The 23543-nt window shown below is 48.8% G+C and overlaps 1 protein-coding gene across 16 annotated transcripts in view; it reads left to right on the top strand.

Moving 5' to 3' along the window:
* The window catches only part of CSGALNACT1 (chondroitin sulfate N-acetylgalactosaminyltransferase 1), a 342047-nt gene that overhangs the window by 308613 nt on the left and 9891 nt on the right, over positions 1–23543 (top strand). For all 16 annotated transcript variants that reach the window (XR_016036499.1, XM_055416694.2, XM_055416690.2 and 13 more), the window contains 3 exons: positions 3192–3293; positions 20093–20271; positions 21098–21192. Coding sequence is in view for 15 of the 16 variants with exons in the window: in XM_055416694.2 (XP_055272669.2) it covers positions 3192–3293; positions 20093–20271; positions 21098–21192 (376 nt within the window). In the remaining variant the exon portion in view is untranslated. The remainder of the gene's footprint in view (positions 1–3191; positions 3294–20092; positions 20272–21097; positions 21193–23543) is intronic.

Genomic DNA, 23543 nt, shown 5'->3' with positions numbered 1-23543 from the left:
ACCATCAGCTGGCAGTGGTCTCATTTACTGTCCCGAAATGGGCCCTCAGGAGAGTGGGTCCCCGTGGCGTGGTCGAGGGTCACTATTGACTCTCACACCTCAGCGCCTCAAATCGTGGCATCCGGGAGTTGTGAGTCCTTCAGCGTGCAGTGTGGGAGCGGAGAGGACCCACCAAGCCGAATAAGGCTGCTTCCTGAAGCCCGATTCTGTTGGGCCCCCATCCCTCTCTGTTTCCCATGTCTCCCTGATGTCCTTGCTGACACAGGGAGATGTTGGAGCCTGACAGGCTGTTTCATGGTTTTTCACCTGCACGGGACATGATTAAAGCCTCGGTAGCTTTTCTTCTCATCCCCGATGTTCCTGAAGAGCAGACTGTGACAAGAACTGTGATGTGATTTCCTTGCATTCACACCTTCTCAGCCGGGAGAGCCCTTGCCCCGGTCCTCTCCACCAGCAGGGTGTCCACTCGCCTGTCTAGACTCGGCCTGAGTGCCGCCTTGGCCTTGGTACCTGTCCCCATCGCCCATCAGAAATCAGCCACATCCCGCCTCCCTCCTTGCCTCCCTAGACCACTTACTGCTGTTTTCTGACCTGCCGTGTCCCCCGCTCTCAGCTGCCCACTCCTTGCTGTCAAGTCCCTGACGTGGGCAGGGTGACCAGTTGTCCCAGTTTGCTCTGAGGCATTTAGTGGGTGGTGGGCTTTCAGGGCTAAACTCTGGAGGATCCCTGGAAACCTGGATGGTCCCTCTACAGAGCCACACGTGATTATTATTTTTCAGTCTCACCCCAGTGAGAATTATGCATCGCACAGCAATGGGACTCAGTGTTTGTCCACTCGTCTTTCCAGGGAGGCAGTCCAGGGACACCTGCTTGGAAAAATGCATAAGTTTTATAAAATTATCAGACAGATGGTGATGGTGTTCCTTGCTGGGAGGTGGCGTGTCTTGGCCGCGGTGTAGACAGTTTTAATCATGCGGTCTCCAATCAGATGGAGGCCCTTTCAAGGGCAGAAACGTCTTGCTCGATTTTTAAGACTTCTTGTTTGTTGAATGAAGGCAGGAGGGAGTAAGTGAATGAAGGGAGTGGGGCCTGGAGGTGGCCCTCAGAATAAACTCTGCTTTGCCTTTTCAGGAAGCCGGAGCTGGTGAATGAGAAGTAAAGGCCCAGTGTGTCTCTGTTTTATTCCTTGAAAACAGGAAGTCCTTTGATGGATTTTAAAATGCCAACAAAGATGTTGGTAGAAAAACAAGGATGCTTTTTATTCAGGCTCACTGGATGACCCTCTCCTGATCCATCCTGGGATGGATTTTTTCCTGAGCGCGCACACTTTAAAGCACAGTTTTTCAGGCGCCTGATGCTGGGTGTGCTTTATTCTGCCCTAGCCGAGGGAGTCCCAGTATTCTCTGGCAGGTTTGCAGAAGGAGTCTTTTATGTACAGAGAAGTTTGTCCCCTGTGGGTGGTAGCTCGGTCTGCAGGGACCGGGCTGGGAAGCTCTCAGCTTTGAAGCACGAACAGCACCCCAGCCCCATTCTGGGTCCCTTGTCTGCTTCTCAGAGCCCCAAATTCAGTCTGGTTTCAGAGTCAGATCTTCTCTTCCTTCCTCTGAGACGAGAGAAAATTCGCAGAACCGAGGGTCTAAGGAGGTGAAGCCCGTGCCTCATGCCCGGGTCAGTAGACTCTTCCCCGGGACTTCTTCCCTCTGGAATTCTCTCTTCCTCCTCTCTGCCCGCAGTGCTGCCCATCCCTCGAGGTGCCAGCCGTTGCAGCCCGCAGGACAGTCATCCCTTCTGAATTCTGTGTACTTTCTCATCAGTGCCACGAGCTGTCTGATGATTTCATTTGAGCTCATTTATTTCTTAAGTAAGTTTTTGAGGGCAGGAACCATGTCTTCTCTGATCTTCGCAGCAACCCCAGATAGACAGCGCCTCCTTCTTGATGTCACAATAAAAATCACTGGATAAATTGGCCTCTGCAGTTAGAGCTCGGAGACTCTGAAACTCTCTGATGTGGGTGGTCGTCTAGCGGGTCAGGGGAGTTGCAACACCAAAACCAAGGAATGAAACGGAACGACAAGCGAAGTATCAGCATTTCCCAAAATGTCATCCTGCTAGGAGACCTGTATAAGGAAGGCTGGGCGCCAAAGAGTTGATGCTTTTGAACTGTGGTGCTGGAGGAGACTCTGGAGAGTCCTTTGGACTGCAAGGAGATCCAACCAGTCCATCCTAAAGGAGATCAGTCCTGAATATTCATTGGAAGGACTGATGCTGAAGCTGAAACTCCAATACTTCGGCCACGTGATGCAAAGAACTGACTCATTGGAAAAGACCCTGATGCTGGGAAATATTGAAGGTGGGAGGAGGAGGAGGCAACACAAAATGAGATGGTTGGATGGGACCACTGACTTGATGGACATGAGTTTCAGCAAACGCCTCGAGATAGTGAAGGACAGGGAGGCCTGGCGTTGCTGCAGTTCACAAAAGAGTCAGACATGACTTGGCGTCTAAACAGCAGCAAAGTAGAAACGTACCTTTAAGTTGCTTTCAGAAATCTGCTGAAATGATGCACAGATACATACACATACTGTCAGTGGGGAGCAGGAAGGGAATCCACCCGCCCAGGGAGGGTGCCGTCCAGCAGTGGTGCTTCTGTTGCCCTCTCACCGCCGTGATGCTGGGTGTCCCCAGGGTTTCTGGAGCCCCCAAAAGAATAGATGTCTTTTAACCTTTGCTTGTTCAGCCTCTAAGACTATTTTGTGTTGCACGTACAAGAAAAGACAAGGACGAGGAGTCCAGTCTCACCCTCGCTGGACTTCAGCGTTCTCATCTGTACAATGGGCTCTGTCTTCCACCCTTCGTAGACTTCTTGTGGCAGAGAAAGGGACGCCCCAGTGCTGTTCTTGACATTGGATCCTGGCCCCAATAGGCCGGACCCAAGGCAGGTCGAGCCTGCAACCTCTTGCATCTTGCGTTTTCATTGACCAGATCTACATGTTTAAATTCCGTGGTTTTCTTGGTAAGAGAAATAGGAATATGGATGCTGGGACAAGCCAGCCAGAGTGTCCTGTCCCTTGCTCTGCTTTTCTGGCGAATGATTCCCGGGGGACTCTTTTGCACTTTACAGAATAGGTATTTGTTTGGGCTTTGCCCATCATTGTGGACCCAGGACCAGACTTCCATGTTTTGTTTTCCAGGGAGATATGTATCCAACAGGACGGGAGGGTTCATCTCACTGTCGTTTACTTTGGAAAAGAAGAAATGGATGAGGTCAAAGGAATACTTGAGAACACTTCCAGGTGAGTCTGAGGTGAAGCCGTGGTCGGGAGTCCAGCACCTGAGCTTGGGTGGAGGTACCTGAGCTCCTGCAGGCTGTTTTATGTCCTTACCGCTCCCGGCGGCCCGACCTGGGAGAATGATGGGCTGGCCCTGTGTGTTGGGGGCATTGAGGGGTTGCTTCTGCACCCTCCTTCCTGGAGACCGCCCACCTTGCACGCATTCTCGTAGTGTGGGGCAGCGATTCAGATGGGCGGGGGACAACAGCCCAGAATGGCCTGGGTGGGGGACAGGGCTTCTCCAGCCCCCTGCTTGAATGGCAGGTGTGGGGACTACACTCGGCAGGGATGGAGTTGGGGAGCACGGCCATGTGGGGAGCTGCTTCTCAGCCCTGCTCTTCAGGGCTCCGTCTCATCCACTTTGCAGATGGGCTCACCCTCTGACTCTCATTCTGCACTTTGAGATCAGAGAGGGGTGGGTGGTGATGGCTGAGGCCGGGGGACCCTAGATTCACAGAAGCTGTTGAACCAGCACCTTTTGGACAGAGTCTTATGGGTTTCTACCTCATTCATCACATCAGTTACGTGTGGAATAAATGTATTAAAAACAACAGAGAGGGTTTTTTTCTTCTACCCAAATAAATGAACAAACATGTATTTAATGAGTACACATCTGAGGCATTTTCTGTTTGTGAGGAGGCTGGTGGTGCTGTCTGCTCACTCCTCCTGGTTTGCAGCCCCAGGTGAATGACCAGGTGGGTGGTTTCTCTGTAGGTACGTCTTGGAGGGTGGTCAGAAGTACAGGGGGTGGAAGTCATCTGAGTAGGTCCATCTGGTTTGAGTATAAACAAGTCCCTCTGTTTTCAGTCTCTGGTCAAAGCATAAGATGCTGAGACTAAGTGTGCTTTTTGTGTTTATTTCCAGGCTTTGTTACTAATTTTGTATTACCGAGCACAAGATCAGAATGGTAGAAATTATTCAGACATCTGAAGCAGTGCACTGGCCAAATTCTATCCATGCTGACTTTTGTAAATGAAGTTTTATTGGCTCGAAGGCCTGCTCATCTCTTTCTGTATCATTTATGGCTGCTTTAATACTCAACTGCAGAGTTCAGTAGTTATGACAGAGACAGCGTAAGTCACAAAGTTAAACTTTTTACCATCTGGTCCTTTATAGAAAAAGTTTTCCAACCTCTGTTCTAAAGCGATCAGGAGTTAAAAGAGTTTAAAACTAGTACCAGTTTAAAGCCATGGCACCTGCCGAAGGGAGATCAAAGGGAATAAAATAATTGAATATCCTAAACGTAAATGAAATAGAAATCTCTCGACTCCAATGCGTTGCAGTATCCTTTTCATCTCTACTTGGGAGTGAGGAGTGGGAGTTATTAGAATTCATGGCCTCTGCCCAGTGGATAGGTTTTAACATCTCTGCAGGTAGCTACCCGAGGTGTGGATCGTTTTCATGCCTTCCAGATGATTCTGACATGCAGCCAGGATTGAGAATGATTGTCTAGGAAAGTGGAGGTCCCTCCAGGGGCTGCCTGAGCTACCTCCTTTCAGGGTATTTTAAGTAGAGGTCTAGGTGACTCTAAAGCACAGTCAGGCTGGGTCTGGCATCTTCCAAGGACATCTCAGACATTTGCTGATAGATTCTTGGGGCTGACTTTACACGAGACTCATGGACAAATGGGAGGCCACTGAGGCCACGTTACAGGAAACACTCTGTCCAGTGGCCGGAGTGCCCGGGATTCTTATCAAGGCAGTTTCTCCCATATCACATTACCTAGTGGGCTGTATTCACAATCAGAGGGTTGTGTGGTGAGCCAAGAATGAATAGAATCTGAACAAGGAAAGTAAAATCATTCCCGGGGTAGGGATGGTTTAGAAAACTCCCAGAGACAAAGCCAGCCCTGAAGGGGACTTCCTGCTGGAGCCTGAGCCAGTCTTTGAAGCAGCGCTGCAGAAACTTGCTGCCTGCCCATTCTGATCACCCGTGACACTGCGGTGTTGATGTCACGGAGGCCGTGGGACGTGTTCTGCCCCCTCCCCGGGTGTTGCTTTAGGAATGCCCTGCCCTCTGCCGCCAGCCTGAGCTGGTTCCCCAGCTGCCTGCAACCCCATGGAGCAGGTTGCTGCCTGCAACCCCACGGAGCAGATGGAGTTCCTCATCACCCGCGGTACCCACTCAGGTACCCAGTCTGGTCCCCATCCCGGCTCTTACCTCTCCCCTCGTTTTGATGGCTAACTGCCCTGTAGTCGCACTGGGGAGCAATTCACCCTTCATCCTCCCTCGCCGTGTTCCCTTAGGTCTGGCTTTCCCTCCACCCTCCTTCCTGCTTCCTCTGACCCTCTGTCTGTCCATCCGCACCCGGATCCTCACTCTGGAGCTCACCCTGTCCTGTCCTCCCCTCTCTGAGCTCTGACCATATTCATCCTCAGCGTCTGTCATATACGGTACCTGGCTTGTGTTTCTGTTGTCTTCACTAGGTTATCAGCTGCGAGAGTAGTACCGAGTCACATGCTTCTGTGACTCCAGCCCTCAGCACGGGGCCTTCAGTTCAGTTCAGTTCAGTCGCTCAGTTGTGTCCGACTCTCCGCGACCCCATGAATCACAGCACGCCAGGCCTCCCTGTCCATCACCAACTCCCGGAGTACACTCAAACTCATGTCCACAGAGTCGGTGATGCCATCCAGCCATCTCATTCTCCATCGTCCCCTTCTCCTCCCGCCCCCAACCTTTCCCAGCATCAGAGTCTTTTCCAGTGAGTCAACTCGTCGCATGAGGTGGCCAAAGTATTGCAGTTACTCAGTTTTAAAATGTTCAGTGTTTGTCCTTTGGGAAAAGGACAATGCCCAGTGTGTAGTAAATTTGTACATAGTAATCTATGTAAAGCACACAGAAGAAGCTTTACTTAACTACCATTTTTATCATTCTCTTAAGATGCTAAATTTTATTAAAATGCATATCATCTCTGAATAATATTAAATAGTTATTATTATTAAATTATTAAATAAATTATTATTAAATAATATTAAAACCATTATTATTATTATTAAACTGTTGCTATTAACATGAATGATATCATTTAATATTCGCACCAACATTATAAGATAGAAGCTTTTATTAACCCCATTTTTTCTTTTCTTTTGCTGCACAGCATGTGGGATCTTAGTTCCCCTCAGTTCAGTTCAATTCAGCCGCTTAGTCGTGTCCAACTCTTTGAGACCCGCTGAACCACAGCATGCCAGGCCTCCCTGTCCATCACCAACTCCCGGAGGAATAAAAAACATGCCCGCTGCAGTGGAAGCATGGACTCAATCACTGGGAGTCCCTGACCCCATTTCTTAGATGAAGGAGTGGAGTTTTAGAGAGTTTGGTACTCAGCCTGCCACTCCTGATCCGGGGCACAGGCAGATCTGAACCTCGTCTATAACTTCCAGATTCCCAGTCTTAACATCCCAGCAGACTCTCACTCCAAAAAGCCATAGATGTTCATTGAAAAGAGTAAGATTTGAAACCAGTTTCAATGAAATTTATTTCACTTGGCTATCAGCATTATGACAAAACTGTTCTAAATCTAGCTAATATATACATAGGTTAAGAATATCGTGAGAAAGTCTAGCTTAGTGGCTGGTGTGCAGAGTTTGTATCTCTTGGTTTCTGCTTATTCCGCCAAGCTTTATGTTTCCGTTGATAGCTGCATAGCAGTGTTTCCCAAACTACAGTTTGTGATTCATTAGAGTGCTGTGAAATTGATTTGATTTGAGTGGACTGTGTGCAGTGTTTTCAAAAAACCAAGGTAGAATAGGATAGAAGATTATAAAAATGTATCACGAGTAGTAAAGATTAAATATTGTTTCATGAAAGTTTAATTTCAGAGTGTGTGTGTAGAAGGGTTGCTGTGTCATGATGTATAATATATCCTTTTGTAAGGATAAGCGTTGTGGCCAAAATATTTAGAAGCCACTGACATAGAGGTCCTATTAGTTTGAGAGAGGATCCAGGCATAAGATCTCAATATAACCATTTTCTAGTCTCCCCTTGGGCTTCCCTGGTGGCTCCGTGGTAAAGAATCCACCTGCCAATGCAGGAGATGTAGGTTCGATTCCTGGGTTGAGAAAATCCCCTGGAGAAGGAAATTTCAATCCACTCCAGTATTCTTGCCTGGTAACTTCCATGGACAGAGGAGCCTGCAGACTACAGTCTATGGGGTCACAAAAGAGTTGGGCACAACTTAGTGACTAAAAAACAACAATAAAACAACAACAAATTAGTTCTCAATAGATGATTTTATTCCACGGAGTTTTTCATACTTGTTGTTCAGTTGCCACGTCATGTCTGACTCTTTGTGACCCCGTGGACTGCAGCAGCCCAGGCTTTCCTGTCCCTCAGTATCTCCCAGAGTTTTCTCAAGTTCACGTCTATTGAATTGGTGATGCCATCCAACCATCTCATCCTCTGCCACCCTCTTCTCCTTCTGCCTTCAATCTTTCCTAGCATCAGGGTCTTTTCAAGTGAATCAGCCATTTGCATCAGGTGGCCAAAGTATTGGAGCTTCAGCTTCAGCATCAGTCCTTCCAAAGAGTATCCTGGGTTGATTTCCTTTAAGATTGACTGGTTTGATCTCCTTGCAGTCCAGGGGACTCTCAAGAGTCTTCTCCAACACCACAGGTCAAAAGCATCAATTCTTTGGTGCTCTGCTTTCTTTACTGTCCAGCTCTCACATCCATACATGACTACCGGAAAGACCATAGCCTTGACTATACAGACCTTTGTCAGCAAAGTGAGGTCTTTGCTTTTTAGCACTACGCTTCAGCTAGTCTCAAATTACAGCCTAGCTCAGTGGTTCTGAAATATAAATGTACTTTGAATAACCTGGGGTGCTTTTAAAAATGCAGATTCCTGAGCTCCAGCCCCAGAAATTCTGAGTCGTTAGGTCTGAGATGAAGCCTCGGAATCAAGACTAAGCTCAGCCTGCGGTGTGGATGTGAGTGGTCCATGGCCTGTGAGGGGAGTTCTAGCCTAGGGGACCCACTCCCACTCCGCTATTCTTGCCTGGAGAATCCCATGGACAGAGGAGCCTGGAGGGCTACATTCCATGGGGTTGCAAAGAGCTGGACATGACTGAGCGACTAACTCACACACACATACCCTAGGGGACATTTGCTTGAAGCTGTGTGTTAGAAAATTTAAAAAAAAAACCTGCTGGTAGATGGATTTGCATGAGTTTTAATTTACTGTGTGGCATCGTCACCTTTGTCCAATCATGAGGACAGGAAGGCATCTTTCAGAGTATCCTCTAAAATGGAAGCACTGGAGCTGAGACCCTGCTCTGTCCTGCAGCCGTGTGCCCAGGAGGGTTTTGCGTGTGCTGTCAGGAGCCTTTGTTGCTGTGGTGTGGTCCACATTTCATGCCTCTTTGAAGGAACTTGTTTGACGTGTATCTTCAGGAGCAATTTATTAGAATATCCCTAAAGAAAACTGGGGAGAAAATTGTCTGGAATTTGAGCGTAACTGTTACTTTAATATTCTTCATAAACAAGGAGGTTTCATTTTATCTATTTACTTTTTAGTATTTATTTATTTGGCTGCGTTAGATCTTGTTGCACATAGGCTCTTCATTGCGGTGTGCAGGCTTCTCCCTAGTTTTGGGGTGGGGGCTTAGCTGCCCCACGGCATGTGGGATCTTAGTTCTCTGACCAGGGATCAAGTCCCGTGTCCCCTGTGTTGGAAGGCAGATTCTTGATCACTGGACCACCAGGGAAGTCCCAATAAGGACTTTTTTAGATAAGAGTCTCATCTGCTAAAATGAAAAATGCTGTCAAAGTGAATTCCTTTCTAGAAGATAAAGAGTCCTGGATACTGGGAAGTGCCCCACAAATGAAGGCAACTTCTCAGGCCTGTGATCATCTCAGCCAACATCTGCCAGAGAAGGGACTAAGCACGACTCTGCTTGGTGACCAGTTCTTTGTGCAGATGTGCCAGTATTTTTAGGTGTTCCAAGTTTTTCTTTGGGGGATTCGAGCATGGCATATAGAATGTAGTATTGTGATAGTGTTAAATTTCTTGAGTGTAAGTACATCACTATTATGTTATAAAGGAAAGTATCTTGGTCCTTATTTTTGAAAGTGAAGTTGCCATGATGCCTGTAACCTCAGATGGTTCAGAGGAAGGAAGGAAATACAGCCAAATTTAACACTTGATGAATCTGGATGAATGGTGCATAGGTACTTTAGTATGCTTACAACATTTCTAATGGTTTAAATCTTTCCAGGAAAAATTTAGAGAAGATATGCTTTGGAAAAAATTAAATGAAATTCAGTTCATACAGTGGAATATAATGTGACAGTTTTGTTTTGTTTTATAAAAAACGCTATATCAGTGAAATAGTAGAATAAAGACCTTGCAAAATTCTCCTCCATAAAAGCAATGAGAAAATTAGTAAAAATCGTCAGAATCAATTTATTTAAGGGCTATGGAAATTAAAGCTTGCAACAGACTAGACAGTGCTTCTCTAAATAACTGAATCTCGGTGTGAACAGGGAGCTTTGTGAACTTTAACTTGCCCCTTTTCCACCCCTCCCCCCGCCTTCAGCTCTTCAATAACCTTGAAGGCCAGCAGCCCAGAGGAGTCACAGCTTGGCAGCCACTGGGAGCCAGTATATGACTGGAGCTCCTTGAAAGCATTATTCTCAGACAGTTGTCATTAGTTGACCTGCCTGGAGGGTTCCTTGGGAGATCCTACTCAAAAGCTTGTCTTCATCTGACCTGACTGAGCCCTCACAGTGGAACCTTTTATCCAGAGATGTTTGTCGGAAAACAGTTATAGGAAGTCTTTAACATTGTGGCTTCCTGAAGTGGTAGAAAAGAGCTGGGGCAAACAGCAGACTAACCAAAAAGCTCAGGAGGTGAATCTGAGGAGTGCGACCTCCAAAGGCTCTGTGAAAGCTCCAGCACCTTCCTGGGGATCCAGAGGCTGTGCTCATACCTAGGAGGGACCTGAGCAGGCCCTTACTTTCACATCTGACTGACCCTGAGAGTCTTTGCAGGAAGTAAAGGCTCAGGTAAGTTGTCCCCTGCTTGGCTGTTGTGTGTTGATAGCATGCCCCACCATATTCATAAAGTCCCCACCATTCGCAGAGTCCCCTGGCAAAGACTGGGAGACTTGTTGGTTTCAGGCATTTAAGGAAACCCTTGACTAATCACTGCTGCTGCTGCTGCTGCTAAGTCACTTCAGTCGTGTCCGACTCTGTGTGACCCCATAGACGGAAGCCCACCAGGCTCCCCCGTCCCTGGGATTGTCCAGGCAAGAACACTGGAGTGGGTTGCCATTACTAATCACTAGCTTACCACTAAGGGGTCACACACAAGAGTACAGTTTACAGAACTAGTTCAGGAAACTCACTAAACAAACAGCAACAGCAAATGGCAACCCTGAGGAGGGTGGAGATTTTCATTTCCAGGGCTGCCATATTACATTATTGAAATGTTTCGCTTTACACAAAAAAATTACGAGGCATGCAGAGAAATAAGAAAGTGTAGCTAATGCGCAGGGAACAAAATCTGTCATTAGAAAGTGTTCCTGAGGAAGCTCAGGTGTAATTGTTAATAGCCAAAGACACGAAGTCAACTGTATTAAATATGTTCGAGGAATTAAAAGAAACCGTGTTTAAAGAAGTAAAGAAAAATATGAGAGCCATGTCTCACCAAATAAAGAGAGATCAGTTAAAGCAAGAACCAAATATAAAGTCTGGAGTTGAGGGAGGTGGGAGGGGGGGTTCAGGAGGGGGAACTCATGTACACCCGGGGCGGATTCATGTCAATGTATGGCAAAACCAACCAATATAATATTGTAAAATAATTAGCCTCCAAAAAAAAAAAAGTTAAAAAAAAAATCTTAAAAAAAATAAATAAGATATCCTCAAAAAAAAAGTCTGGAGTTGAAAAGTACAATATTAAAATAAAAATTTCACTGTGGGGCCTCAAGATCCGGTTTGAACAGGCAGAAGAAAGAATCTGTGAACTTTAAAATAGGTCAGTTGATATGATACAGTTTGAGAAACAAAAATACGAAAGAATAAAGTAACTGAGGAAACCTCAGAGACCTGCAGGGTAATACCATCAAGCATGCCAACACACACATACTAGGAGACATCCTATCCAGAAAGACAGGAGAGAGATGGAGGCGGGAAGAAATATCTGAGGAAATAATGGCCCCACACTCCCTGTATCTGATGAAAACATTAAACTACACATCCAAGAGGCTCAAACACTCTAAACAGGAAAACTCAAAGAAATGCAACAAACAGTTGAAAGACAAGAGTAAAAGAATCTGTCTTACTGAGTCCAGACTTGTATAGCTCACCACGTTATAGGCCAGTACATTGAGAGATGCGGTGTTGGGGCAAGGAATAGTGGCTTTATTTTCAAAGCCAGTGGGTGGTGGACTAATGTCCCAAGGAACCATCTTCCTCCAGTTAGAATTCAAGTTCCTTTTTTACTGAAAGGGGAGGGGATGTGGTCGGTTGTTGCAAAACCTCTTGGTGTAGGAATCCTTTGTTCTTGCAGCTCTTCACCTAGGCCAGGTCAGGATGTTCCTGTAAACTTCCAACAAGACAAACCTTATTCCCTGTTCTGCAACTTTTTATCTCTATGTGAATGGGAAAATGTTATACCTTTAAAGGTCAAGACCTTGAGAATAGTCTTCATGTATATTTCAGGCTATGGGCAACATTTTTAACTTGTAGCAAAAGCAGTAGAATACCAAGTTTAAAGTAAAAGAAGCAGATCCAATATGGAGTCAGATTTGTTCTTCTCTATTTACATAAGCAGCAGGAGTGAAGCAACTCAATAGGTCCAAGGAATCCTTTATAAGACAGAAAGTGGGATGGCATATTCAAAGTGCTGAAAGTAAAGTTCTATCAACCAAGAATTCTATATTCAGCAAAACCATCCATTAAAAATAAAGGAGGAATTAAGACATCCTCAGTTGAATAGGGACTGAGAGAGTTTGTCACTGGTAAATAAGAAATAATGAAAGGTAAATAAGAAATAATGAAAGGAGTATTTGTGGCTGATGGGAGAGGACACTAGATATAAACTCAAATCCATACAAAGAAATACAGAGTGCCAGAAAAGTAACTAGGTAGGGAAATATAAGACACAGTAAAAATGTATTTTTGTGTGTATAGCTTTTTTCCTATCTCATTTAATAGATAACTGCATAAAGCAGTAATTATACATCTGTACTGATAAAGGCACAACTGATTTTTATGTTATTTTATTTCCTGCAACATTACTAAATTCATTTATTAGTTCTTAATGGGTTTTTGGTGAAGTCATCCGGGTCTTCCATATATAGTGTCATGTCATCTGCAAATAGTGACGGTTTCATTTCTTTCTTTCCAAGATGGATGAATTTTATTTCATTTTCTTGCTTAATTACTTTGCTAGGACTTCCAGTACTCTGCTGTATGAAAGTGGCAAGAATGGACATCTTGTCTAGTTCCTGACCTTTAAGGAAAGGCTTTTAAATTTTTACTGTTGATTATTATGTTAGTGGGCTGTCCTGGTGGCTCAGATGGTAAGGAATCTGCCTGCAATGTGGGAGACCTGAGTTCGATCTCTGGTTTGGGAAGATCCCTGGGAGAAAGGAATGGCTACCTATTCCAGTATTCTTGCCAGGAGAATTCTATGGACAGAGGAGCTACAGTCCGTGGGGTCCAAAGAGTCGGATACAACTGAGTGACTTTGAGAGAGAAAAATGATGTTAGCTGTGGACTTACATATATGGCCTTTATTATGTTTAGGGACATTCCTTCTGTTCCTAATTTGTTAAATGTTTCTATCATAAAAGGATGTTTGAATTTTTTCTCTATCTACTGAAATAAGATTTTTATTTTTCATTCTGTTAATGTGTATCACATTTTATTAATTTGCAGATGTTGAACCATCCTTGCATCCTAGGGATGGATCTCTCTTGATCATGGTGTGTGATCCTTTTAATGAACTCTTGAATTCAATTTGCTAGTATTTTGTTGAAAATTTTGCATTATGTTCAGGGATGTTGGCTTGTAACTTTCCTTTCTTCTTGTGTTTTTGTTTGACTTTTGGTATCAGGGTGACGTTGGCCTCATAAAATGCCTTTGGAAATGTTCTTCACCCTTCAGTATTTTGGAAGAGTATGAGAAGGATTGACATTAATTCTTTAAATGTTTGGTAGAATTCATCTGTAAAGTCAGCCAGCCCTGGGTTTTTATTTGGGGAGATTTTTGATTACTGATTCAATCTCTTTGTTCATTATTTGTCTGTTCAGATTTTCTGTTACTTTACTTCATGATTCAGTCTTGATAAGTTGTACGTTTCTAGGAACTAATCCATTTCTGTTATCTAATTTGTTGGTATGTGATTGTTCACAGGTGTCTCAGGATATTTACTATTTCTGTGGTATCAGTTGTAATGTCTCCTTTTTTGTTTATGATTTTGTTGACTTGAGTCATTGTTATTTTTCTAGATAATAAGCTGAAGGTTTGTCAATTTTGTTTATCTTCTCAAAAGAAACTTGCTAAAACAATTGTATAAGCTGGCTTGTATATAAGCTCAGAAACTAGAGAACTCTAAATTGATTAAAATGCCTGCTATGGAAAACTAGCTGGGAATATGTTTAAATTATTTACTGTATTCACATCCCTTTTGTAAGTAGAATTCATAAGCAATGTCAATATTCAGGGATGTTAGATTTAAATTTTTAAGTTATATATTAAATATATATTTCTATGTAAATTTTTAAATGTGCTTTTCTTTTTTTAATGAAGGGCTCTGTGGGAAGTGTCACATTAAGATAATTTTCTTGTAGCGGTTGGAGGATATTTATTTTAGAGTAGATCACGTTAGACAGCAAGATCTTTTATCATTTTTAAGCCAGCAGTTCTGGGAAACGCAAGTCAGTTAGAGAAATAATTAAGTCTCCGCTGAAACAGTAGCTTCCACAGGTCATTTTACCTCTGTCAGAATGACTGCATCTAACCTGGAGGAGACCCCATGCATCGGACTTATGTTAAGAAAAAGGAGTTGAAGGAGAAGCTCAAGAATTTTGTCAGTTGATAATTATAGTTCAAGAAGAAAAGAGAAGAAATAATTATAAGTAATCCTGGGGCCATTTGGAACTGCAGACTCTGATTCATAACAAGAAATTACATAGTAAAAGATGTGATGCTGTGGAAAACCCCATTCCTTCCAAGGCAGGTACTCTTGTTGTTTGTGTGTTCAGTTGCTTAGTCATGTCCAACTCTTCGCAACCCCACGGACTGTAACCTACCAGGCTTCCTCCTGTTCATAGAATTTTTCAGGCAAGAATACTGGGGTAGGATGCCATGCTCTCCTCCAGGGGATCTTCCTGACCCAGGGATCAAACTTGCATCTCTTGCGTCTCCTGCCTTGGCAGGCAGATTCTTTTACCACTAGCACCACCTGGGAAGCCCTTGTTACTCTAGACATGCCGCTAGATACTGCATTTCTTTGTATGGGCAAATGAAATATTTCAAACCAAATTGCACCTTATTTTCCTCAGCACTCTTTACTGACATATTTGTAATCTTCTGTAAAGCTTGGGTTTGTGCCCGAGAACGAGCTGATTGGGGCGTCTTCCTGATTGGGGGAGACCCACCCCAGAGGACCAGGTGGTGTCCGGGGCAGCGCCGCCCACAGGTAACGGGTCTGAGCCCACGGACTCGTCTCCTGACTCATCCAGTCTTTATGGAGCTGCTCTGTGTCCCGTGGGAGCCGTTTACTGCAAAGCTGATAACCCCTGAAGATAGAGATGAGGACAGCCCCTGTCCTGCAGGGGTTAGAGGACAGGCCAGAGGGGTCAAGTGCACAGGGCGCCAGAGAGGGCACTGGGTCCTGGAGGATGGCGGAGGGACTGGCCCCAACGCCTGGGGCCCAGAAAGACACCTCGTCCCACGGGAGGGTGAGAAGGGATGCCACTCGACAGGGACCGTGAGGATCCGGGGGGATCTTCCCTGGAGCCCATGGAGGAAGTGGATCCCCGGGGAGGAGACGCGGAGCTGACGCAGGAGGTCCCCGTGTGTCCACGCCATCCGTGCCCGTCTTCTGGCGGAGGGGGTGGGGATGGACAGAACTCAGCAAGGCCCCTGCCTGTGGACCTCTGCATCTGGGCTGCGCCCTTGTGGTCGTGTTGTGCACGTCCCCACGCCAATGACCCACTGCAGCAAGTCGGTGTTCCGTGTTGAAGCGTGTCCTAGCTTTTGTACAGCCTCTTAGTACACGGTCCCTGCGCCGCCGGCAGGTGCTGGGGCCCAGCGGCCGAGTCCCACCGAGTCCCTCAGCCCGCGCACCCTCGGCTCCGCCGGTGTCCCTTCAGCCGCCGGTGTCCCTTCAGCCCGCGCACCCTCGGCTCCCAAGCTGGTGCCGCTGAGTCAGACAGGAGGGCGGCCCACCTCCAGCCCTGCTGCTTTACCGGGCGTCCAGCTCACTGTCCTCGACAACAGAGGAAGAAAGTCATGCTGATGAGGCGTCCGGTGTCCCCAGCTCAGCTCTCGTTCTCAGCAGAGGCCCTTCCTGGTGGTAGGAGAGGAGGAGGGTGCTCTGTGCGCTCGTTAGTTAGAGGGGTCCTGGGCTGCGTGGTCGGAGGCGAGGCATGGACATCCACGTGCAGACAGACGTGTGACCGAGTGCAGCGACCTCGCGCCCTTCTGGGAAGCGGAGAGGCCGACAGAGTCCCCCCGCCTGCCCAGTGCCCAGGACCGGCCGATGGGGCTTTCTGTCCGCACCCGACCTCTGCGGGCACTCTGGTCCAGGTTCCTAATGTCCCCTACCGGCCGGCGCGGGTCAGGATGGACGGGGGACTGGGGTTCTGCGGTGCGGGGTGGGGCTGGGGCCGAGGTTCCGCTCCGTGCGCGGGGCAGGCCGGAGCTGTGTCCTGGGGCCTCCTGTCCGGCACGCGGACGCTGGGCGGCGGACCGCGGGTGGGGCGGTGCCGCGGGCTGTCTCGTCCTCGTGGAGAAGCTGGAGAGACACGAGGGGAGGCCCAGCAGCCGTCTCCCTGCATTCTCTTCTCTTCGGACAACGCACTCAAGCACAGAGCTGATGCTGTGACTTATTCTAAGTCAGGGTGGTCTAAGGCGCCTGCGCAGTGAGCCGGCCCCGCCCCTTTTGCCACGAACCGTGACAGACAGGCGGGCCCCTCCCCTCCCGGCCTCAAGCTCCGCCCCCACTTGCAGGGCCGAGCCGTGAAGAGCAGTCCTTCAGTGGAGCTCAGACCAGAATCCGCCTGCAATGCGGGAGACACGGGTTCCATTCCTGGGTCGGGAAGACCCTGTGGAGAAGGGACAGGCTACCCACTCCGGTATTCTGGCCTGGAGAATCCCATGGACTGTATAGCCCATGGGGTCACAAAGAGTCAGACACAACTGAGCGACTTTTTCGCTTTCGCTTCAGACCACGGTTTGGGGAACCAGGGGACGGAACAGGTGAGACTGACCTCAGTGTGGGGCACGTGTGTTCCCCCAGTCACTATCCCCCAGACCTGTAGCCCTTGCTTCGTCGTCTCCCTGCCACTCGCTCAGCCCCCAGGCTGCTCGTCTTCCCTGCTGTTAGCTCAGTAAGAAAGTGAAAGTACTAGTCGCTCAATCGTGTCCGACTCTCTGGGACCCCACGGACTGTAGCCCACCAGGCTCCTCCGTCCATGGGATTTTCCAGGCAAGAGTACTGGAGTGGGTTGCCATTTCCTTCTCCAGGAGATCTTCCCGACCTAGGGATCGAACCCGGGTCTCCCGTATTGTAGGCAGACGCTCTACCATCTGAGCCACCGGGGAAGTCCATATATATATAATTTATTTATTTTTGGCTGTGCTGAGTCTTCGATGCTGTGAGGCCTTGTCTCTAGCTGTGGCGAGCAGGGCTACTCTTTGTTGCTTTGCTTGGGCTTCTCATTGCGGTGCGTTCCCTCTTTGCAGAGCACAGGCTCAGAGTTTTGGCGCTCGGTCTTGGCTTCTCTGTGGCATGTGGGACCCTCCTGGATGAAGGATTGAACTCGAGTCTCCTGTATTGACGGGCAGATTCCTTACCCCTGAGCCACCAGGGAAGCCCTGGTAGTTCAGTTTCTAATGCTGCCTCTATTATTTTAACTATTCACCGTGACTCCACTTTGTGTGAATGTTTGACATTCTACACAGTAAGTAGCAAATACGCTATTTGTGTAAATATTTGGTACGTCAGCACCGATAAACTGTACGCTATTTGGGACGAAAATGTTGTGTGTCTTTTAACACCACAGTTCAGGGACCTGCCTTCCTCTCCTCTTGGTAGAAGTTACTTGCTGTTGTTCAAATAGGAAGCATTTTTCTATTTGAAACCTCTACTGACACCCTGGGAAGCCTCTGGGAGGAGGCACCTGAGTCATGGGTCAGATACATCTGAAGCGGAATTTGATGCTTCAGCAGGCCAGCCCTGCCTGCCCTGGAAATCAGCTGATGGATGTCCCTGCGGGCTGGGTGGGCCCCACAGAGTGTGGACTCTGAGACTATCCACAGCAGAGACCTGCTGCAGCTCTGAGAGGAAGCCGGGCCCCGGGTGGGGGACGCGTCCTGGAGGCTGGTTCAGACGAACAGGTAGAGTCAGGCATCTCTCAAGGGTAGCACCGTCCTGGAAACTGACCAGGTAGGGCAGGGGGAGGTGGGCTGCAGAAACCTCGGGGCGGGGGGAAGGATGGTGCAAGGGCTGCGTGTCAGCTGGATGTCTTCTCTGGGGACAAGGAGGCTGCACCATCCCTTTTGGGGGAAGCCTTGGGATGGAACCTCAAGGCACACCTCAGGAAATAGGATCCGGGGCCACCCACCCAGGGAGAAGAGTCGAGACAGAGTTCTGAAAGAGGAGAGTCCCCCTCACGTAGAGTGGATGCTGGGCTGAATCACCCACAGTAGATTCTTAGCTTGTGAAGGGCCTGAGCTCATCCATGAGGCTTGGCAGCAAGGAAGCAGACCAGAGAAGTGGAGTGACGGCCCCAGGTAATGCGAGGCGGGGCTGGACGGGGGTTGTTCGTCTGTGGATGTGTTTAGTCCCCAGCGCCTGCCGGGCACCCAGCGGGGCTGGGCGGCTCCAGAGCCTGGCCCGGGGCCCTGGACTCACCTTCCAGTGCTTCCCCGGCACCGGGCCTCCTGCCACGTCTGGCCTCGGACGCAGACAAGGTTGGGCCCAGGTTTCCAGGATAAAAACAGCCAAGGTCACTCCCAGGTCTAAAGGGAGGTGACAGATCAGGAAGCGGCAGCAGACCTAGTTCCGCTGATTAAACTGCACATGTAAAGCTCATGACTCTGGATTTGTGTTGACCTTCACCCGAGATAGTTACAGACTTCAAACAGTGGGTGTTGAGGGGCCTTCCCTGGTGGCTCAGATGGTAAAGAATCCGCCTGTAATGCGGGAGACTCAGGTTCGATCCCTGGGTCGGGAAGATCCCCTGGAGAAGGGAATGGCAACCCACTCCAGTATTCTTGCCTGGAGAATCTCACGGACAGAGGAGCCTGGTGGGCTCCAGTCCATGGGGTCGCAAGAGTCGGACATGATTTAGGGACTCAACCGCCACCACATGGGTTTTTGAACCTCTTTTGAGGCATCAAGATTAGAGAGAACTCGGGGAGTGGGATAGGCTGGGTTGGGGGAGGGCTCAGAGCCAGGGGCGAGGAAGCCATCAGGCAGGAGAGGTATGTCTAGCCAGCAGGAGGGGGTGCTGCTGGATACAAGGCCTGCACAGGTGGACTTGGGCGCGCCAGTAGGACCAGAGTGGGTCTCTGCTTCTCTCTGGGAGAAGACAGTCTCTGTCCCACTCGGTACTGGATGAATTCCTGGAACTTTTGTTCAAGACACGCCCCATTTCAGAAGGTTCTGGGCAGGAACAGCCAAGTGAAGAAACAGCTGGACTCCGTTACCCAGCCCTGTGCTGGTAACAGACTGGCTGATGCTTACCAGTGTTTTATGTTCCTGGCCACGCTTGCCTCACCGGTAACTCTGAGCAGTTAAGGAAGGTGTCGTTATACCTGTTTTGCAGATGAGGCCACTGAGGCTCCAGGAGATTGATGGGCTTGCTTAGATCACAGCCTTAATGCACAGGAGAGCCAGGCCTCAGACACCCCAGCCTTCTGAACCCCAGTGTCCTGTCCTTGGCATGTTCGGCTGCTTCATCTGTGGGTGGGAAAGGGGATCCAGGTGTAAGTGTCTGTGGATAGACCCAGACCATCCTGCTGGGCTCCTGGACTTCAATACTGATGAGGAACTGCTTGGTGGGGCCATGGCAGCATGGTTGTATTTCCTTGGCCAATGGTTTCATTGGCTCCAGGACCATGGGGTTGTCCCAGGTTCTGTTGCCTGGTCTTCACTGGGTCGTGTTCTCTCCCTCACAGTAGCCATGATGGTTGTTTTCAAAATGGGAAGAAACAAGAAATAAATTGGTACTTATATTGACTCAGACGGTAAAGAATCTGCCTGCAACGCAGGAGACCTGCGTTCCATCCCTGGGTTGCAAACAACCCTGGAAAAGGGACAAGCTATCCCTTCCAGTATTCTTGCCTGGAGAATTCCATGGACAGAGGCACCTGGCGGGCTATAGTCCACTGGGTCGCAAGGAGTTGGACACGATTGAGCGTCAAAACACGTCAAAACTTTACTAGATATTCTCATGCCCTTAATCCCAGGCCCTCGGGTCACAGAGGGCACGTGGCAAGGTGCTGTGGGCCTTGGCCGTGTATTTTCCAGAGAGTTCTGTCCTGCGACCCTGGGCCCCTGAGTGACGTGTCTGGTCTCCCTTTCAGAGCTGCCAACTTCAGGAACTTCACCTTCATCCAGCTGAGCGGGGAGTTCTCTCGGGGGAAGGGGCTGGACGTGGGCGCCCGCTCCTGGAAGGGCAGCAATGTGCTGCTCTTCTTCTGCGACGTGGACATCTACTTCACCTCCGAGTTCCTCAACACCTGCAGGCTGAACACGCAGCCAGGTGGGCTCCCCTCCCGGGCACCCTTCTTGGCACAGCTCACTTTGACCCCCAGCCCCCACATCAGCCTTCAGCCCCCCAGTGATGGAGTCAGGGGAGCCGTCTCATCAATTCCTTCTCTGGTGTTGTGCTGGGGGCCTGTCGGCCAGCGTAGCACTGGGCTTTCAGTCCCAGGGCTGTGTTTATAACCCCTTTTCCGTTCTCTGAGAGAGGTCAGCTTTAGGGGGGCAACCAGGAGCAAGTGTGGTGGGGAGGATGAGGGCTGAAACCACAGGGAGGGCGTGCCTGCGGGCAGCCCCCAGGCAGGAGGGGCCCCGAGCAGAAAGAACCCACGACCCAAAAACCGTTCTCAAAGCCTGGGACTCAGTGGCAAGGCTGACACTCAACTGCTAGCTGCTGGAATGGCTGTGTCGGTTGTTAAAAAACCTGAAATGCTTCTGTGTCAGTGGATAAAGAGCAGCCACCCTGGGCTCCCTGAGTCTGTTCCTGCTGCCTGAGGTCACCCTGGCCGACTGCCCTGAGAGCCAGTAGTTAAAGGGTTAAAGTCTGGCAGGGCAGGGGACATTGGGACCCTTATTCATACCCATTCCCACTGGTGGGGTCCAATGCTGGAGCCACTGGCCATCAGCCCTTGGAACATAACCCCTGTGCTGGGAAGTCAGGAATCCAAGTCTGTCCATCTGGTCTACCTGCTGCAGGTCTAAGATCTGTCAGGGAAACATGGAAGTGGATGCAGACACCAGGGGTGTGTCCGAGGGTTGAATATAAATGAATAAGCCTAGTAGCTTTATCTGTCCCTTTAAGCCAATGTTTGTTTTGTGGTTTGCAGGGAAGAAGGTGTTTTATCCCGTCCTTTTCAGTCAGTACAATCCTGGCATAATATACGGCCATCACGACGCAGTCCCTGCCTTAGAGCAGCAGCTGGTGAGTGCTCCCCTTGGGGCCTGGGTGAGGGGTGCTCTGTTTCATGTCTGTCATCTCCAGGGGCACCTGGCCACGAGTGGAGGTGAGTGGAAATCTGGGGGTTGCTTCCTTAAGTAATTTGTAAGTTTGGCAGATTTTCTGGCCTTTGCTCCAGCACCTCATCCATTAAAAAGTACTTGCAGTATTTAAAAGTGGGAAGTTAATAGGAGCAATACCTTACGGAAAGGTAGTTTCATACCTTTATAGCTTTCTTCTGGCATTTTTGAAACCAGTTATCGTTGCATTATGGACAAAGCACATTTTCCCTTTTTTATTGCAAAATGCTAGGAGGTAAGAAAGCTGAGATTCAGACTCCGATTAGACAGGTAGAAGATGGAAGTTTGGAAGAGGTGGCTGACCCCCCGGGCACACAGTGAGTTAGGGATGCAGGGCCAGATCACTGCTCCAGGTCACCATTCCATTAGCATCGGAAGTGTCACTGGCCAGGTGGCTTTCACAGGAGTGCCAGAGGGACTTCTGTGCTGAGATCCTGGTGCACAGGTGATGGGTAGACACGGCACCCAGGCGCTCCTTAAGCTGAGATGTCTTCGCTGGTCCTTTAAGCAGAGAAACAGTGTAGCTTTCAGGAAGGTGGGTGAAGGCAGCAGAGGGTCCCTGTGCCACTGGAAAGCGTGCCCCCCAGTGTTGTCACCTGGCTGCCATCGTCTGCAGAGATCAGCGGGCTTGTCTAAAGCCGATGCCGGCTCAGGCTGAGGGCGGGGGCCACTGCCTCAGGGCCCCGTCTCTTGTGGAGGTCAAGCTGTGTTCTGTCGCCTCTCAGGGTGGAGAATGGAAGCTGCCCTGTGACCCCGAGGAGTGCTGGAGTCCTCAGTGCTTTCCTGCAGCGGGGAAGGAAACTGATTTCATTGAACACGTGTTCTAAGAAATTCGTTTGGAGGGCCAATTCTGTGTTGAAGCTTCCAGATGTAGGAAAATCTGTTACCTCCCTTCCCCCCCCGCCCCGCCCCATCCTGGGTCCCCTTCCTGTTTTTCTCTGGCAGCTGATATATAATGACCTTTTCCAGAAAGTTCCAGCTTGGGCTGCTCCAGGCTGGACAAGGGTGATTCTGTACCCCGTCCCAGTTGGAGCCTGACCATCATCCTCTCTTCCCCCCAGGGAAGTTTGAATATCGCAGCTTCTTTGTCTGACTCAGCGTGCTGTGTGTATATGTAGGTGCTTCACACATCAACACTGTAAGAGTTCTTCACTCCCCAAGAACCAATTTTTACCTACTTAGGGGTGATAACAGCCCCTGTCGAGACAGAGAAATTTCACATGTCCTTTCCATAGAGTTCTTAGCTTCTCATAGGGCTCCAGTGGGACTCGAATTCCAGGTTTGTTTTCTTTGAACCATTCAGGAAAAAGTTCCTCTGATTTTAAACAAAGAACTGCTTTACATTTGACGTTGAATGGGCTTCATGGTTCAGCTTCACATCAAGGCCTTACTTGCTTGCAGAGAATTCATTTCATTGAACAGTTTAAAAGTTGCATCCTTTTGCTGCCGTCCCTGTAGGGAAGCCGGAGGATCTGGTCAAACCAGTTTCTTGGATCCTCAGAATAAGTAGTCAAGTCAGAAGCAGAACTCAGGTCGCTGTGTCCACAGCCCGAGGCCTCTGAGCTCTCCTGCAGCCTTGGCCACTCACCTCCAAGTACACCCGAGACCTTCACTTTTTTCTGCTAGACTCGACCAGGGTCACACAGCCAGCTAGAGCTCAGGTCCATACTGGGATTCACGTCCCTAGCATGGTGGAAGCAGTTTCGCTCAGGATCTAGGTGAGAACAGAAACAGAAGGGAAATGTCAGAGAACAGCCAACCCCAGAAGTTAATGTGGCAGAGAGGACGCGCGGGTACAGGGAGGGCGTGCAATAAAAGGTGGTGATCGGAGGCGGGTGGAGTAGGAAAGGCGTCCTGCCAGGGGTTCACTTTGGCTCAGTCTTGAAACAGCCGACACAGACATATTAACAAATTCTCGAGAGCCTTCGCTGGAACACGTCAGTATCAAGGGGCAGGCAGAGCTCAGATGCAGAACTCGGCCATAACAGGTGACAGCCACGTCCCGACAAGAGGCAGGCTTTGCCAGCAGCCCCGCGGATGTGGCCTGGGTACCAGTTGTCACTCTGGCTGTTGCCTCTGACATTGGATGACATTTGATGACATTTGCTGGCAGACAAAGGTGAGAAACCAAATTTAAGGGGACTTCTTTTGTGTTCGGGTTACTGCTTTCTGTACATTTGAGTACAGTTAGTAATCAGCATTAAGTGAAATCATGGGATTTCATACTGTTGTTTGACCTATTGAGTTTTAAACCTG

Source organism: Moschus berezovskii, chromosome 26 (assembly GCF_049115385.1).
Source record: "Moschus berezovskii isolate FMDL1 chromosome 26, NW_MosBer_1.0, whole genome shotgun sequence".
In the NCBI taxonomy this organism is placed as follows: Eukaryota; Metazoa; Chordata; class Mammalia; order Artiodactyla; family Moschidae; genus Moschus; species Moschus berezovskii.
Note: the sequence above shows the minus strand (reverse complement) of the source record. Positions and strands in the feature narration are given on the sequence as shown.